This window comes from Sapajus apella, unplaced genomic scaffold (assembly GCF_009761245.1).
Source record: "Sapajus apella isolate SASKATOON/1434 unplaced genomic scaffold, GSC_monkey_1.0 scaffold2, whole genome shotgun sequence".
Lineage (NCBI taxonomy): Eukaryota > Metazoa > Chordata > Mammalia > Primates > Cebidae > Sapajus > Sapajus apella.
Genome location: NW_022436942.1, coordinates 70,308,082 through 70,324,729, shown reverse-complemented (window position 1 = coordinate 70,324,729; position 16,648 = coordinate 70,308,082). Strand labels below are relative to the sequence as shown.

Sequence of the window (16,648 nt, the reverse complement as noted above, 5' to 3'; positions counted from 1 at the left end):
CTCCGTCTCAAAAAAAAAAAAGAAAGCAAAGATACACTTAGATGGTTTGGTAGTTATGTGTTGCATTTGGCTGTTGTTGTACAGATACCAGAAATGTCAGCCTTTTTATTCCTTTTTTTTTCAGCTTGTAAATCAGCTTCTGAAACAAAAGTGATATCTCACGCTGTCAGGCAGCCTGTTTTTCTTCGCAGCATGTCAGCTCCTTCTGACCTGGAAATGATTGGTAATGAAGATTTGGAATTTACTAGAGCAAATCAGAGGTAAATGGCTAATGACCAGGGTTGGGTTCCCACATGTAGCTGAATGCATTCATCAAAACAAGCTCTGTAAGTGTGTTTCTTGTCTTGCCAGTCTGTTCTATGTTCCCTGTAGGCGTCGCCACGTGACTAGCCACCGCAGCAGCTCCTTTACACTCCTGCAGTCACTAGCCATCGAGGACAGCAGGGACAAGCCCACCTACAGCGTCCTTCTAGGGCAGCTATTTGCTTTCATCGGCACCAACCCTGACCAAGCTGTACGTCACGTTTTGTGTGCTCTAGATGAATAGCACCTAACAGTATGTGGGGACTTGCAGCAGTTAGCAGGAGTCAGGTGTCCCTCCTTCTTGTGCATTTCAGGTGTCCAGCAGCAGTTTTCTTTTGGCTGCACAGACAAGGTGGCGCCGGGGAAACACTCGCAAGCAGGCACTGGTGCACATGCGGGAATTGCTGACGGCTGCCGTGAGAGTCGGGGGAGTGACGCATCTTGTGGGTCCGGTGACGATGGTCCTTCAGGGAGGACCCAGGTTAGTTGTTTCTCTTAGTTTATACTGTCCTGTCTAGAATGGTCGGAGCCATTCCAAAGATTATTCCTGGGGTCCAATCATAGGTGGTAGTATTTGCTAATGTTTTCTTCTAAAATATTTATATAAAAGTGGCATACGATCTTGCAAAAAAACTCAACATATTAATAGAATGTAAAACTCTCGGTATTCACCTTCTCCTCCTAAATCCCTCTCTGTTCATTAAGAGCTCGTTATAGCAACCATACAGGCATAAGCAGCTGTATAATTCTCTTTGTACACATAAATGTGTATGTGTGTAAATTTTTTCAACTCAATTCAGATTATATTATACATGCCTTTCTATGACAATGACTGTTTTGCTGAGTATGTCTTAGATATCTTAGATATCTGTGTTTTTATGTCAATACATATAGATGTGGTCTGCTTTATCTTTTTTTTTTTTTTTTTTTTAAATTTGAGACAGAGTCTTACTCTTGTCACCCAGGCTGGAGTGCAGTGGCACGATCTTGGCTCATGGCAACTTCCATCTCCCGGGTTCAAGCAATTCTCATGCCTCAGGCTCCCGAGTAGCTGGGATTACAGGCACATGCCACCACACCTGGCTAATTTTTATATTTCTAGTAGAGACAGGGTTTCACCATGTTGGCCAGGCTGGTCTCAAACTCCTGACCTCAGGTGATCTGCCCACCTCAGCCTCCCCAAGTGCTGGGATTCCAGGCATGAGCCACCATGCACAGCCTTTTTTTTTTTTTTTCCAAAGAAAAATAGGTTCTCATTCTGTCACATGGGTTGGCATGCAGTGACATGATCATGGCTCACTGCAGCCTCGACCTCCCCAGCCTTAAGTGACCCTCCCACCTCAGCCTCCTGAGTAGCTGGGAGTACAGGTGCATACCACCACGCTCAGCTAATGTATTTATTTTTTGTAGAGATGGGATCTTCCATGTTGCCCAGGCTGGTCTCGAACTTCTGGGCTCAAGGGATCCTGCTGCCTCAGCCTTCCAGACTGCTGGGATTAAAGGCATGAGCCACCACATTTGGCTGCTTTATCATTTTTAAGAGCTCATAGATATACATTATATGCATGACCTTTTCTAAAAAATTTAACTCATTTTCTACTGATGGACACATAGGTTCATTTGTCTTTATTTCTTTTGTTTTTGTTTTATTTTTGCACTAACAACAGTACTTCCATCACAACCTCCTTCTACCTATATTTTTATATATTTCTGTGACTATTATTACTGAACCAATTTCTATAAACACAATTGTAGATACTAACTCTGAAGATGGTTTTATAACTCATGTGTGAGGAGTTTTCCTATGTGAATTTCCTATTGGGCTTCAAAGATCTTCAACAAGAAATTGAAAACGCATTTCTCTACAAGCCCTGGACTGGAGCTGCTGTGGCTCCTGGCAGTTCTTTAAGGAATTCTGACCAACAGGCCGAGAGTGTCCAGTGGCTAGAGGAAAATGGGTTAATTAAGTGCTGAAGTGAGTATCTTGAGAAATCTTGAGATCTTCCCACCTCAGCCTTCCAAGTAGCTGGGGCTGCAGGGTAGGTCAGACTATTCTTTGGAAACAAGTTCAAAATTTCAGTGGCTTAAAAGACTAAATTTTGTGGGGTGCAGTGGCTCACATCTATAATCCCAGCACTTAGGGAAGCCAAGGCAGGAGGATCACTGGAGGCCAGGAGTTCAAGACCAGCCTGGGCAATATAGTGAGAGGCTGTCTCTACAAAAAAGAAAAAATTAGCTGGGAGTGGTGATGCATGCCTGTGGTCCCAGCTACTGGGGAAGCTGAGGCAGGAGGATTGCCTGAGGCCAGGAGATTGAGGCTGCAGTGAACTATGATTGCACTACCTTGCACTTTAGCCTGGGCAACAGAGCAAGACCTTGTCACAAAAAAATAAAAAGAAGAAAACAAAATTTTAGGTCTTGCTTCTGTTCATGATGGGTTCATGCTGGCTGATGGTAACCACAGAGGAGGAAACGACCACCTTGAGTGCTGCCAGGCTCCTTGTCAGAACTCTAGCTCATTGGCCAGACTTCATCGCCCAGCCATCCACACGGTGCCCAGAAAGATACAGTGAAAAGCCCTCCTGATTACCACAGCCTATTTCCACAATTTAATTTCTCCATAAAACTGGCAGCACTATTCCTTTTTCCCTTGATTATTACTGTCATTTGTCAGAAACTTGAAAAAAAAAAAAAAAAAAGTAGAACGTGCCAAAGAATAAAATGAAAATCAACTACAAGTACACCCTCTTAAGGTAACATCTGTTAACACTTTAGTATCTGTGTTCTAACCATAGACGTCTCCTGTAGTGCTTTTAGTAGTTGTGTAGCACCACATTATATGCTTGAAACTTTAACAAATTCCCTATTTTTGAACATTAGGTTAGTTTTGCTTATTTGTTTTTGCTATTATAAACAATATTATGTTGCATGTCTTTGTAGATAAATCCTGATAGTTTCAGTTCGAATCTAATATTAATTGGTATAAAATCGGCCCTATGTTGTGTTTTACATTGGGAAAGTCTTACTTTATATCAACTAGGCTTTCATCTTCTGCTAATAACTGAAGTGTGAACTCGAAAACAGACACTTAACTAATCCATTTGAACCTTAGTTGTCTCATTAATAAAACTGCCTTGACTAGGCACAGTGGCTCAGGCCTGTAATCCCAGCACTTAGGGAGGCTGAGGTGGGAGGATGGCTTGAGTTCAGGAATTTGAGACCAGCCTGGACAACATAGTGAAACATCATCTCTACTAAAAGTCAAAAAAATTAGCTGGATGTGGTGGTGTGCATCTGTGGTCCCAGCTACTTGGGAGGCAGAGGTGGGAGGATCACCTGAGTCCAAGTGGCCAAGGCTGCAGTGAGCTGTGATTGTACCACTGTACTCCAGCCTGGGTAACAGAGCAAGACCCTGTCTCAAAAAAAATTAAAAAAAAAAAGCACTTACAGTATTCAGTGCTACTTGTGTTATTGTACTGATTTCATGATCAGATAAGTTTGGGAAGTGTTGTATGTTCTCTGCTTGTAGAGAGAGGCTGTTCACTTTACCCTTATTAAAGGCTCTGAACAGTCCTACAGTAGTCTGTTTTTAATTTCCTTAACCCATGATTTCTCAGACTTTTCTGGAGTGTGAACCACTGTTTTGGAGGCATACCTCAGTCTTACATAGTTTGGGAAATAGTGAGTTGGATAGTCTCTAAGATCCCTTCAGTTCTGGATTCATCCAGATATGCTAGAGTTTCTCGAGGCCTCGCCTGCTCACATGGTCACATCCACTGTTCTTGATGTGGTTCCAGAAGCCTGAGCTTTGGTTTCTCTTTCACAGAATTGAAGAACTCACATGTGGTGGGATGGTCGAGCAGGTCCAGGAAGCCTTTGGCGAGACCATGACCTCTGTTGTGTCTTTGTGTGCTCGTTACCCCATCGCTTGTGCAAATAGCATTGGACTTTTATGTACCATACCTTACACGAGGTAAGTACAGAAAGGCCTTTTGTTGTATGTAAGTTACACTGCAGTATAGTCGATTAAGTGAAAGTATTTTTAATTTTAAAAACTGGATTTTTTGCTTTCATTATTTGGGAACTAACTAAACAAAACTTTTCTCCTGAAAGACACCTAAGGTTCCTATGTAAATTTCTTATTATTGAGTTCCTAGATGACTAAATGCAGCCATTAGGATTATATTACATTGTGACGATATGGAGGTTCAAAGAAAAATAAAAGGTCCCTAGAAAATTACTTACATATTTGGCAGAAATATTTTGCATATGCACATTTAGTTTCTCTCTTGGGTCACTTAGTTACTAATTTGAAGATGTCAAGCATTAATTGAATTCCCTTAGGACAAATATATTATTTTTTTCCATCATGGCAACAATGAGTTGATTCCATCCATTTTTTTGCTTTGGTGTTGTAATAAACCAGAATTTGAAGTTCTTTGTTAATGAAGGGAATCATCATTATAAGAAAATCATTTTGTGTTTGATTGCACATGGCAGTATCCTAAGTTGTAGGGAAAGAACTATACCAGGATGTTTTATGCCCCTTTGATGCTTTGAACCTCAATGAGAGTTTCATGAGTGTTGGTCAGTTATGTTTATCTAGTGCAATCCATGACCCTTTGTCAGGAGTGAAGAGAAGTGCCTGGTACGCAGTGGCCTTGTGCAGCTCATGGATCGCCTGTGTAGCTTGAGCAGTCAGACCGAGTCCAGCTCCAGTGAGAAACAGACCAAGAAGCAGAAGGTGGCCACCATGGCTTGGGCCGCCTTCCAGGTGCTTGCCAACCGCTGTGTTGAGTGGGAAAAAGAAGAAGGTGAGATGCCGGACTCTTTTCTAGAGCTCACTGATTTCTTCTGTTGGTATATTAGTTTATGAGATTGTCTGTGCTAAATAAGAGAAAGAAAGCCTCTGTTAAATGACATGATCAGATAAGTTAAATCAGTGGATGATTTCATGAGAGACTTATCCTTAGTGTGGTTCTTTGAAAACTTACTGCTTTACTACAATAAGACTAAATGATATCCCCATACCCTGAGGGAGTACAGTAACTTCAGGAAATTGAGAAGGTATTTTTTATTCTCACCCTGTCAGCACTGCTAACAATCTCCAAATAGATTTTTTTTTTTAATTTAAAAAAATTATTAGACATAAAGTCTGTCACCCAGGCTAGGGTACAGTGGTACAATCATAGCTCACTGTAACCTCAACCTCCCTGGCTCAAGCAATAAGCGATCCCCCAACCTCAGCCTCCCAAGTAGGACTACCGGTGCACTCTACCATGCCCAGCTAGTGTTTTTGTTGTTGTTGTTTGTTTTTAGAGACAGGATCTTGCTATGTTGCCCAGGTCGGTCTCAAACTCCTGGCCTCAAGCAGTCCTCACACCTTGGCATTCAAAAAAAAACAAATATTTTTTGAAGTGGCCTCTCAGTTGCATTTTCAAGGTGATGTTTCCAAATTTTGTTTTTAGTGACCAATTCAAATAAAAAGTAAACTTGAGCTGGTTACAGTAACACGTGCCTATAGTCCCAACTATTCAGAAGGCTGAAGTGGGAAGACTGCTTGAGCCAAGGAGGTCAAGGCTGCAGTGAGCTGTGATCATTCCACTGCACTCCCTGGGCAACAGAGCAAGATCTTGTTTAAAAAAAAAAAAAAAAGTACTCCCCTCCCTGTGTCCATGTGTTCTCATTGTTCAACACTGGGGTCTGTTGGAGGGAAATAGGGGAAGGGACAGTGGGGGGTGGGAAGTTGAGGGGGGAATGGCATGGGGGAAAATGCCAGATATAGGTGAGGGGGAGGAAGGCAGCAAATCACACTGCCACATTTGTACCTATGCAACAGTCTTCCATGTTCTTCACATGTACCCCAAAACCTAAAATGCAATTTAAAAAAAAAAAAAAGTAGGGATTTCCAGCTCTCTGGAATCCCCTCCCACATGGTGGGAGCTCTTTTTCCCCTCCTGGATTTCCCCTCTGGAATCCCCTTCCACACTCTTTGTGGAAGTCTTTCTGTCCTTCTCCTTTTCCTCTCTTTTCTCTACCTAAATTTTTTTTAAAAAGTAACTTGAAGGATAAATTTCCCCTTTCAGTCCTGTGTATATAACTTTCTTATTTATCTGTTTATTTGTTCATGATGCATTTTAATGTCTTGAGAGTCTGTTGTATCCCAGGCAAAAAATGAATAAGCCATTGTTTCTCCCTTTAAAAATATGGTCTAAGATGTGCAGTGGCTCACACCTGTAATCCCAGCACTTTGGGAGGCAGGTGGATCACAAGGTCAAGAGTTCAAGACCAGACTAGCCAACATGGTGAAACCCCATCTCTACTAAAAATACAAAAATTAGCTGGGCATGGTGGTGCACATCTGTAATCCCAGCTACTCAGGAGGCTGAGGCAGGGGAATCAGTTGAACCCGGGAGGTGGAGGTTGCAGTGAGCGAAGATCATGCCACTGCATTCCAGCTTGGGCAACAAAGGGAGACTCTGTCTCAAAAAAAAAAAAAAGGTCTGGCAGGGAGATAGACCAAAAAGCAAATACTTGTAGTGTAATCAGTGCCACAACTTAGGTGGATAGGAAGTGCAGTGGAGTGTAGAGGTGTCAGAGACCAGTTGTGCTAGGGAGCTGGCAAAGCTTCCCAGAGAACATGACACAGGAGTTATTCTTGAAGGATGGAGAAGACTTTCAAGCAGAACAAACAGCATGTTTAGACTCAGGGATCTAAAAGAGCATGGAAAGTTCAGGAAATGACAAATATTTTTTCATAACTTTTGCAAGGGATGCTTGGGAGGTTCTGGAACTATGGTGAATGTGGAATAATCCAGAAAGGTTTTTTATTGTGTTTGGGAAAGTATGAGTTAAAACATCAAGATGTTTTCATCACCAATGAAATAGTGATTTTTCCCTATCAGTTAAGTATGTTGTTTGGTTATGTATGGATTAATCATACTCAATTTTCATTAATAGTAATGTCTACCCCCAACATTGAGTTATTTTTAACTATTATCCTTTTTATGTATAGATATTATCTAATAAGGAGACAGTAATTGGATGGTTCATGGAACATTGAACAAGATAAAGAAAAATTAGTCAAGGACAGGGCTCACCACCCTGCAGGCTCACCATGGCAGCCTTAGGTTTTTACAACCTCTTTTTTTCTCTCTTTAACTGTGAAGGTGGCTCTACAGAGGCTGTGCACTCAGGTCTGGCCCGGCAGGTGTCCAGCCTTCTCACCAACCACCTTGCCCGAGCCACAGAGTGCTGTGGCAACCAGGCTGCTGGGAATGACGCACTCCAGGATGTCCTTAGTCTTCTCAATGATCTCTCAAGGTATGCATGGCCCAGCCCGGAGCTCTGGGAGAAGCTAGCTTTCCTCTTGAATGATTGGGGTTTCTTTTGGTGGTGGTTGTCTTTTGAAATAGCTAAATTACTAGGTCGTTTTGACACATTCTTGCCTTAAAAAAAAAATAATAGTAATGGAGAATAAAGTCATTGAAACATAGTATTTAGTTCCAAAATATAAGGATTATTTAGGTGAATAGCTAAATCATAAAATATTATCATTTGCTTTAATAGCTTACTGACAGCAGCTGCTAACCTTTCCCATAGATGCAGTTGTATTCATTAACCAAAAATCTTATCTTACCCTCATTCTAGCAAGATTAAAGAGTAATGAGTCAGGGCCTGTAATTAACTCACTTTCTCTTACTGTGTCTTTAAAAGAAGTTATTCTGTGCTGGTTGTATATCCCCTGTGTGGGCCATGGGGCCCTTAAAATGTCCACATAACGACTAACTGCAGGTTATCTAGCTTTCTTGGAATGTAACAGTTTTAGATTTGGCAGATTCCAGAATGTTGAAGCCTGTTCAACACTGTGTGATGGCTTTGGTCTTGAGGTACTCATTAAGAAAGAATAAATGACATAAATTCTATTTACAAGTTAATCTCTGTTCCCAGATCCAGTCATTCTCCCTAGCAATCATTTATTGCCCCTCAATAGAATACTTCTCCTCCCCTCTCCCATAACCTGATTTACCGGGATCCAAGTTCCCATTGTTTCTGTAACCTCAAGATAGTATATAAGCTTCTGTAACTCATGGGAAATTTGGTCTTCACTCTGAAGGCTCCTGTATACATGTTAAATAAATTTGTATGTCCTTTTTTCCTATTAAAAAAATGAAAGAATAAATGACAAACAGAAAAGCTCTTCATTTGAGTTTCTAAGTCTCAGTGCTCCATGAAGCACTCTGAATTTAGGATCTCAATTAAGTAAACATCAGAGATCAGAAAATATTTAAAAATCTTTCTTTTTAAGTATTAGTGGTCATTTGGTTTCATCAAATGTTTCCAAAATTCTTAATTCTTCACAGAAGCATAGTGCCAAATTCATGTCTTCTTCCTGAAATCAGATTTCATTGGTTTATTTCATTTAGAGAACTCTTGCTTCTGAATGTCTGTAGATCAACATTTTTAGCACAGTTTATGTTTTCTTCCTTTTTTTGCAGGAGCCACATAGGTAAAGCCATCCTGAGCCAGCCAGCTTGTGTGTCCAAACTCCTCTCCCTGCTGCTTGACCAACGCCCGTCTCCAAAGCTGGTCCTTATTATTCTCCAGCTGTGCCGGGCAGCGCTGCCCCTGATGAGCGTAGAAGACTGTGGAAACGTGGAGCTCCCACCCTGGAGCTACTCTGTCCCATCCTTAAACAGTGAGCAGGAGGATCCCAGCGACCCAGCTTCCAAGATCGCCTCCTTGCTCTTAGCAAAGCTGGCAGATTACGTGGTTCCAGGTGAGACGCTCCTGAACAGGAGAGTGGCATGGCAGTGCATCCTTTCTGTGCCCGGTCAGGTCCCCACTTGCATCTATGCTTCCTGTGATGAAAGAGAGAGTGACAGAGAAGGGAGCAGACACAGAGGAATAGAGAAGGGGGAAGAGAGATTCCAAACCCCAAACCATGTTTTTCATTTTAGTAGAGCCGCCAAAACATGACAGTTTTCCTGAATGAACTTTGTTTTTTGCTTAAAGGATGTCAGACAGTTCTTTCTCCAACCGCTTCTGAACCTGACACCACATTGACAAAAACCAGTCCCAAGAATTCCTTGAAAGGAGATAAAGATCCTGGAGAAGAGAGTGAAGCTGTGGATGGCAAGCTCTCGATATTTATCCACAAGCGGGAAGATCAGTCATCCCATGAAGTCCTCCAACCATTGCTAAGGTGACCGTAATGATTGTGATAGCTACAGGTCCTCAAGCACCACCCATGTCACAGGCACTGTGCTAAGTAAGCCCTGTACATGTATCAACTGCCTCAGCCCTCTTTACAACCCTTGCAGATAGACACTGTCACTGTGATTCCTGTGGTGACACAGAAAGAAACTGAGGCAGAGCTGAAATGTAAATGTAGTCCTCTCTGACCATAGAACCCAAACTCTGAATCACGACTTGGTACTGTCTCTCTATACCCAACTGAGAGCTAAAGCCATGTGGACGATGTATTATTGTCTATGGGAAGTCTCCGGTGTGACTTGGGCTTTGAGAAGGAAAATGCAGTTTGATTTTTAGTTGTTGGCATTTTTCAGCTGTTGGTAAATTTAGGTAAACTCCAGCTCATTGACTGTGAGTTGGAGAAACAAGAGACACTTTTTTTAAAGCTTTAATTAGTTGAAGTGTGAAATGGTATGATGACTTAAGAAGAAAGTGAAAATGTAATCATTGCTCAAAATATTATAAACCTGCAGGGCTTTATTAGTGGGATTCAGGGCAACAGGAAGGCTTGCCACATAGCACAAGGGAATTCAGAGCAGGTGTTTATGTCTCAGATGGAAGAGGCCTCTCTTTACTTCACTGACAATGTTGTTACCCTCATAACTAATCCCTCGTCTGCCATTATGGCAACCAAAAACCCTAATGGGACCATAAGCAGGATTATGGCAGGTCAGGGCTTACATGAGGAAATCTCCAAGAAACATTCCTGGACATTGCATTGTGTCATAGCACAAATTTGGTCAAAGATTTTTTGGAGAGCCAAGTTCAGGAGGCAGGGAAAGCTGAACTATTAGAAAGGAAGATCCAGTCATTCACCAAAGCATCACATCCATGCTGTCATTAAAGTTCCCTCTCCTTGGGGTTTAGATGACGTCCTTAGGCCCTGCATTTGTTATGGGTTCATGTCAGTTTTTTATTTTGTACATTATTTTCATGTGGATTTCTAGATAATCTTATAGCTCTAAAACACTGTTGTTTTAGGCCCTAAAGTGATATAATTAAGCAGTAATAAATTACTTCCTTTTGAAAAATTGAGTCTTAGTGGATTTTAAAAGCTAGTGTTAGAGGGCCAGGCATGGTGGCTCATGCCTGTAATCCCAGTGCTTTGGGAGTCCAAGGCAGGAGGATGGCTTGAGCCCAAGAGTTCAAGACCAGCCTGTGCAACACAGTGAGACACCATCTCTACAAAAAATACAAAAATTAGCCAGGCATGGTAGCGTGCATCTGTGGTCCCAGCTACTTGGGAGGCTGAGGTGGAAGAATCACCTGAGCCTGGGGAGGTCGAGGCTGCAGTGAGCTGTGATCATGCCACTACACTCCAGCCTGGGTGACAGACCAATACCCTGTCACAAAAAAAACAAAAAAAAACACCTAACGTTTGTGTATAATGGGGCCTGACGGTGGGTGGGTGGCCCCATGGCATGTAGCCCACTTTTGGCAGTGCCTGTAAGGTGTGCTCTGCTCTCTGCCTGCCTTTTTTTAGTAGTTCAGAAGGACGACCCTTCCGACTTGGTACTGGCGCCAACATGGAGAAAGTTGTGAAGATGGATCGAGACATGACCAAGGTAATCTTATGAAGGGAAACCTGCTCCTATTCAACCCGTGATTGAAGAGTACTTATCATGCTTTAGATTTTCAGAACAAATTGAGAAAAGGCAAACTTAGTTCAAGTTCCAACAAAGAGGTAAAGTGAGAATTGAGGTCAGTGGCATAACTGAGGCCATTTTAAAGAGAACTAGTCAAAATCAGTTTGTCAAGATCAGAACTTTTAGTTTTGACCTAGAAGTTTGTTCTTAGCTCTTTTAAGAAAGTTTAATAGTTTGAAATTGGAAATAGTTTAATAGCCTAAAAATAGTTTGAGATATGTGACAGTTGAAAATCGGTGAAAAGTTGCTAAGTGAATAGCAGATAATAAGAATTACAAACACCTTACTAAAAATATAAAAATATGCCCAGGCTCACAGATAATTAAAGGAAAGGAATAAATAGTAATGTGTCATTTTTCATCAGTCAGACAAGTAAAGTTAAGAAAGATTAAGAATACCCATTATTGTCAAGGTGAGGGTAAATAAAGACTGAAGTGTCCAGAGATAAATGCAGTGTGTTCTTCACAGTTTTGTTTGAAAAAACAAACAAAATAGGCCAGGCGCAGCGGCTCACGCCTATAATCCCAGCACTTTGAGGGGAGGCCGAGGCAGGCGGATCACCTGAGCTCAGGAGTTCAAGGCCAGCCTGGCCAACATGGCAAAACCCTGTCTCTACTAAAAAATACAAAAATTAACCGGGTGTGGTGGTGGGCGCCTGTAATCCCAGCTACTTGGGAGGCTGAGGCAGGAGAATCGCTTCAACCCGGGAGGCAGAGGTTGCAGTGAGCCAAGATTGCACCACTGCACTCCAGCCTGGGTGACAGAGCAAGACTCTGTCTCAAAAAAAACAAAACAAAAACAAAAAACAGGATCCACATACTCATAAATAGGGGATTGATTAAAGAAATTATTACAGTCATATAATGAAATACTGTGCAAATATGAAAAACAATGAGGTAGTTCTCCATGTATTGATATAGAAGAGCCTCCAAGATACACTGATAACTGATAAAAGCAAAATGAAGTGCAGCCTATGTGTCGGAGCCCTGTGATACGTATGCCAGAATTTGCACAGAAGTAATCTAGATGACTAACCATTATCTCAGCCTGGATGAAGCCTGGGATGTCTATGGAAATTTTACTGTCTATGTATAATATTTTATGTTTGAATTTTTAAAAACAGCCTGGATTGCTTTGGTAATTGAGGGGGAAGAGACTTGAAAAATACAGTGCTGGGAAGAGTGAAATAAATATTCTCAGTGTCTTCAACCTTACCCCCAGGGTGGCTGTTGTGAAGTGATTACAGAAGAGGCTGCAGCTGCCCTGAGGAAAGCCACCAAGTGGGCACAGTCAGGCCTCATCGTCAGCATTGGGCCACCGGTAGAGTCCATCAACCCAGAGACTGTGAGTGGACTATCCACAGGCGACAAAAAGAAAACCGCCCAAACTTCAATTTGCCGAGAGAGGAACTCCGAACTTGCGAGGTAAACCTTTCACAAGTAGAAGCTGTCCACACTCATCTCAGGTTTACTTTATAATGGGTTTGTTTTTGGCTTTTAAATTTTCTACCATCCCCTTGACCTCTTGGTAATGAGGCCCCATCTGCTGTAGTAGTTGTACTCAAGGTGCAGCCTGGGAGTACCTTGGAGAATAATGACCATCCAAGTAGGTCTGAGGTTGTCATGAAAGAATAGAGGGATGCTCCCACCAGGCTATAAATCCTCCGCATTTATAGCCAGAGGATTCTTTTGAGTAGTATTAGTAAACTCTGTTATTGCTACCTTTATTTCTCACAAATGGTACATTCCCACTGACCCAACTGAACACAAACTTCTTTCTAGGAGCAGAAGCAACAGTTAAGTGTTGCCTCTGTGAAGTTCATTCGAGGTGTTTTGTGCTTGAAAGCCAGGAATAGTTGCAATGCAGTATTTTTCCTTGATCCTTATGGCTTATAAATAAAGTTTGGGGTCCATTGTTGGAGACGGTTATTCAGATACCACAAACAATGTGGCACAGTGATTTCTTCCTAAAGATAATGTAGTTTCTTGTTTTCTCAGTCAACAGAATCCACTTTTTCTTGTATAAATAAAAATGGTTTCCCTCTGATGTTAACCCAGAAAGCTACTTCCTTGCAGTCTTACTCATCACTGGGCACTGACACTTTTCCCTGTTGACATTTGCAGGACTGATCCCGTGCGTCCCTTCATCAGTGGGCACGTGGCAAACAGCATGGCTGCAGAAGTGATCGCCTTGTTGCATAGCTTGCTCATGGCACCCGAATCAAATGCTGCTCAAATATGGACCACAACAGCAGAGAAGGTTAGTGCCGTGTTGCTACTTAACTGAGAAAGTAAGAAGTAAGTTAATTAGAATTAGAATCATACCCAGCAAGGGGCATTTTAGTAAAGAGAAATTTTCCAAATTTGCCAGATATACCTGTTAACCAACTTTCCCCTGGAATTTGCTTTGCTACAGTAGTTTCATCTCTGTTAAACTACGTCTCCTGTCACTGCTGGTTCTCATTTTGCAGAATTTAGGACAGCATTCTCAGGGAAAGAATGGCAGGATTTGTTTCTCTTCTTCTTGCTTATGTTAGATTGGTACTGACATTAGGAGATCATGCAGCCTTGATTTATTGGATTTGTTTAAGTATACTCACTAAGTCCAAGGAGGCCTCTGCATGATTTATACTGCCTGAGTGCCCTGTCAGTAAGTGATTCATCATTATAAACAGTAGCCCAGCTGCCTGAAACTAGAGATCAATTCCCCCTTTCCACAGCCACTCTTCAAGAGAACCCCTTATGACGTGTCCTGAAGGTAATTGAGTGTTGATCAGTGGACAGTATGCTGGGATGGTTTTCCTTCAGATAAGTGATTGTTTTATTTTAGAGGTTTTAGTAACATGATGTTTGATTCTCCCAGTTGTATATTTCCAGTTATGTCCAGTTACATAGACAAATATGGGCAAATGTCACTGGCCATACCTGATAGTTTTTTGGTGCCTCACATGTCCAGAGTTCCTTCAATACATAGGACCCAGGCACTGTTGTAGACACTTTATCACCCTTGATATCAAAACAACCAAAGCTTTAACTCCTAGTGCATGGCTCCTTCTTATATTTAGGTTCTGTCTCGGGCACTGATGTACATTCCACAATTGGGGAAATATGCAGAAAGCATTCTGGAAAATGGCAGCAGCAGTGGGAGGAAACTTGCCAAACTTCAGAGAATTGCCCGCCAGGCTGTTGCCGCTCTGTGTGCACTTGGAGGCTTCAAAGAGACAATCAAGATAGGATCTGAGGTTCAGGTACCAACCACCATTTTCCCCAAATAATTGGTTCTCCTATATATGTAAGCATCCATTGATTAATCGATCATCTGTAAGACAAGTATCATCCAACTACTTAGACAAAAAAAAACTTGTATCTTCAAGCTAAATAAGGAATCTGAGAAACTCTTGAATTCAAATCCATACTGTGCCATACATTATTCACATATTAATGCAATACTGTTTCAAGTTAACTGCAATACTTGTTTCCTGTAGTGTGATCAATATCAGTCTTAGAATTGAAGGTGGAATTAGCATGGAAGGAAAACAGTCTTTTCCTGCAAATCCTTATTTGCCATTAAACAGCAGTAACAATTTTTTTTTCTTAGAGTCTTGCTCTGTCGCCCACACTGGAGTGCAATGATGCGATGTCGGCTCACTGCAACCTCTGCCTCCCAGGTTCAAACAGTTCTCCTGCCTCGGCCTCCTGAGTAGCTGGGATTACAGGTGCCCACCTCCTCGCCCAGCTAGTTTCTGTAATTTTAACAGAGATGGGGTTTCACTATGCTGGCCAGGCTGGTCCAAAACTCCTGACCTCAAGTGATCCACCTGCCTCAGCCTCCCAAAGTGCTGGGATTACAGGCGTGAGCCACTGCACCCAGCCTAGCAGTAACAAATTTCTGTTTGAGTTGATAGCTTGTTGTGATCACCTTGCAGTTACGTTTTAGGGCCTATTAGAATTCATGTCTAGGGCTTGGTATCTGCCATCTTAATAGTATAAACTACTGTAATGCCAGTGGCAGCTTTAAATGTACTCTTTCCTCTTGTCTCATGAGACAGCTGCCCACACATCAGAGCTGGTCGGTAGGGCTAATCTATCTCTGTCTCCAGGTTTTAGGTAGAGGAATCTCAGGAAGCATTGGAGTGGTGGCTTCTATCAATGAACAGGAAGGTATAGCTACAGTCAGATTCCCACCCATAGACTGTAGAAAGACTTCGCAAGCATCAGACACATTGACTATTCCATTGTCTAGACTTTGTGTTCCAAGATCAGAGGTAAGGTGATTTTTAAATGCTTCGTAAAATGTCACTGCCAATGGTAATTGTACTGTAATGAGTCTGTGCGCATGCTCAGTGCAGAAACACAGATGCTGGGTTATCTTAAATTGTATTTGTGATGTATGTTTATATATCAGTTATAATTATTCAATAGTAATGGTTGTGTGAAAATTTTCATCTAGATGACCAAATTCATTTCTTTGTTGTGTAGGGCTGTTCTACAGTGTATTTTTAATTGTTTTGATGTGGTTTGCAATTTTCTATATGGGGATTTTATTTTCTTAACTGAAAATTTAAGAATTAACTCCAGGTAATAATAACACCCTCATTTCTTATAAACTAACTACTTGAATTTAACTTTTTGCCATGCCCCCCCACCGCCATCAGGCATTGCCTCTTCATAAACTGTCCATTACTGAGAAGGTAGTACAGGCAGTCCAGTCCATGTTGCTTCCTCAGGAGGGAAGTCTCTCTATTCACACCTCACTTCCTGCAACAGGAGATGGGTCAGCTCCTGTGATGGCAGTCGTTCGGCTCCTTGCTGAAATAAGGACAAGGTGAGTACCCTCCCCACATTGCCTGATGTGCTGAGGTGGTGCAAGCTGACAGAAGAAGGAAACCTTGGTGGGCCCCTCCACTCCCAACTTAGTGAGTCCACAGCTTGAAGCCCATGCTAAGCTGAGCAACAGTAACCATTCTTTTACACTGTGTTTACCACAGTTCCTTGCATTGCTTTATTTCTGCATTTTTTGTTGCGTTCCCCAGTGTCTACACTTCAAAATAAAGATTAGCTGTTCACCTAAGAAAAAAAAAAACAAATGAATTGTGATGTATGAAATACATACGTAAGGCCACACTGATTTGCTTTGTTAAAAGAACTTTGTTCCATCACAGGAATAACTCTGCCACCTTGAGGCAGGAAAATTGCTTGAACCCAAGGAGGCGGAGATTGCAGTGAGCTGACATCGGACCACTGCACTCCAGCCTGGGCAACAAGAGCGAAACTTTGTCTCAAATAATTAAATAAATAAATAAACAAAATGGTTCAGGCTACATTGATACATATCTGGTCTATCACTTTACAAACTTATGATGGGAAAACTAGGGCATGCACAGAGGGTTGATGTTGGTGTTTTCTTGCAAATACATTTTATTTACCATTAAACAACACTAAGAA

At 41.8% G+C, this 16,648-nt stretch overlaps 1 protein-coding gene across 9 annotated transcripts in view; it reads left to right on the top strand.

Annotated features, from left to right (window-relative positions):
* The window catches only part of HECTD4 (HECT domain E3 ubiquitin protein ligase 4), a 231,704-nt gene that overhangs the window by 144,565 nt on the left and 70,491 nt on the right, over window positions 1–16,648 (top strand). For 6 of the 9 annotated variants that reach the window (XM_032240131.1, XM_032240112.1, XM_032240126.1 and 3 more), the window contains exons 30-43: window positions 125–260; window positions 352–514; window positions 618–784; window positions 4,130–4,276; window positions 4,933–5,117; window positions 7,473–7,626; window positions 8,802–9,082; window positions 9,319–9,508; window positions 11,042–11,123; window positions 12,426–12,628; window positions 13,328–13,463; window positions 14,269–14,451; window positions 15,304–15,468; window positions 15,859–16,028. In XM_032240131.1, coding sequence (XP_032096022.1) covers window positions 125–260; window positions 352–514; window positions 618–784; window positions 4,130–4,276; window positions 4,933–5,117; window positions 7,473–7,626; window positions 8,802–9,082; window positions 9,319–9,508; window positions 11,042–11,123; window positions 12,426–12,628; window positions 13,328–13,463; window positions 14,269–14,451; window positions 15,304–15,468; window positions 15,859–16,028 — 2,362 coding nt within the window. The remainder of the gene's footprint in view (window positions 1–124; window positions 261–351; window positions 515–617; window positions 785–4,129; window positions 4,277–4,932; window positions 5,118–7,472; window positions 7,627–8,801; window positions 9,083–9,318; window positions 9,509–11,041; window positions 11,124–12,425; window positions 12,629–13,327; window positions 13,464–14,268; window positions 14,452–15,303; window positions 15,469–15,858; window positions 16,029–16,648) is intronic. The other 3 variants (XM_032240155.1, XM_032240122.1, XM_032240140.1) reach the window with 1 other exon arrangement.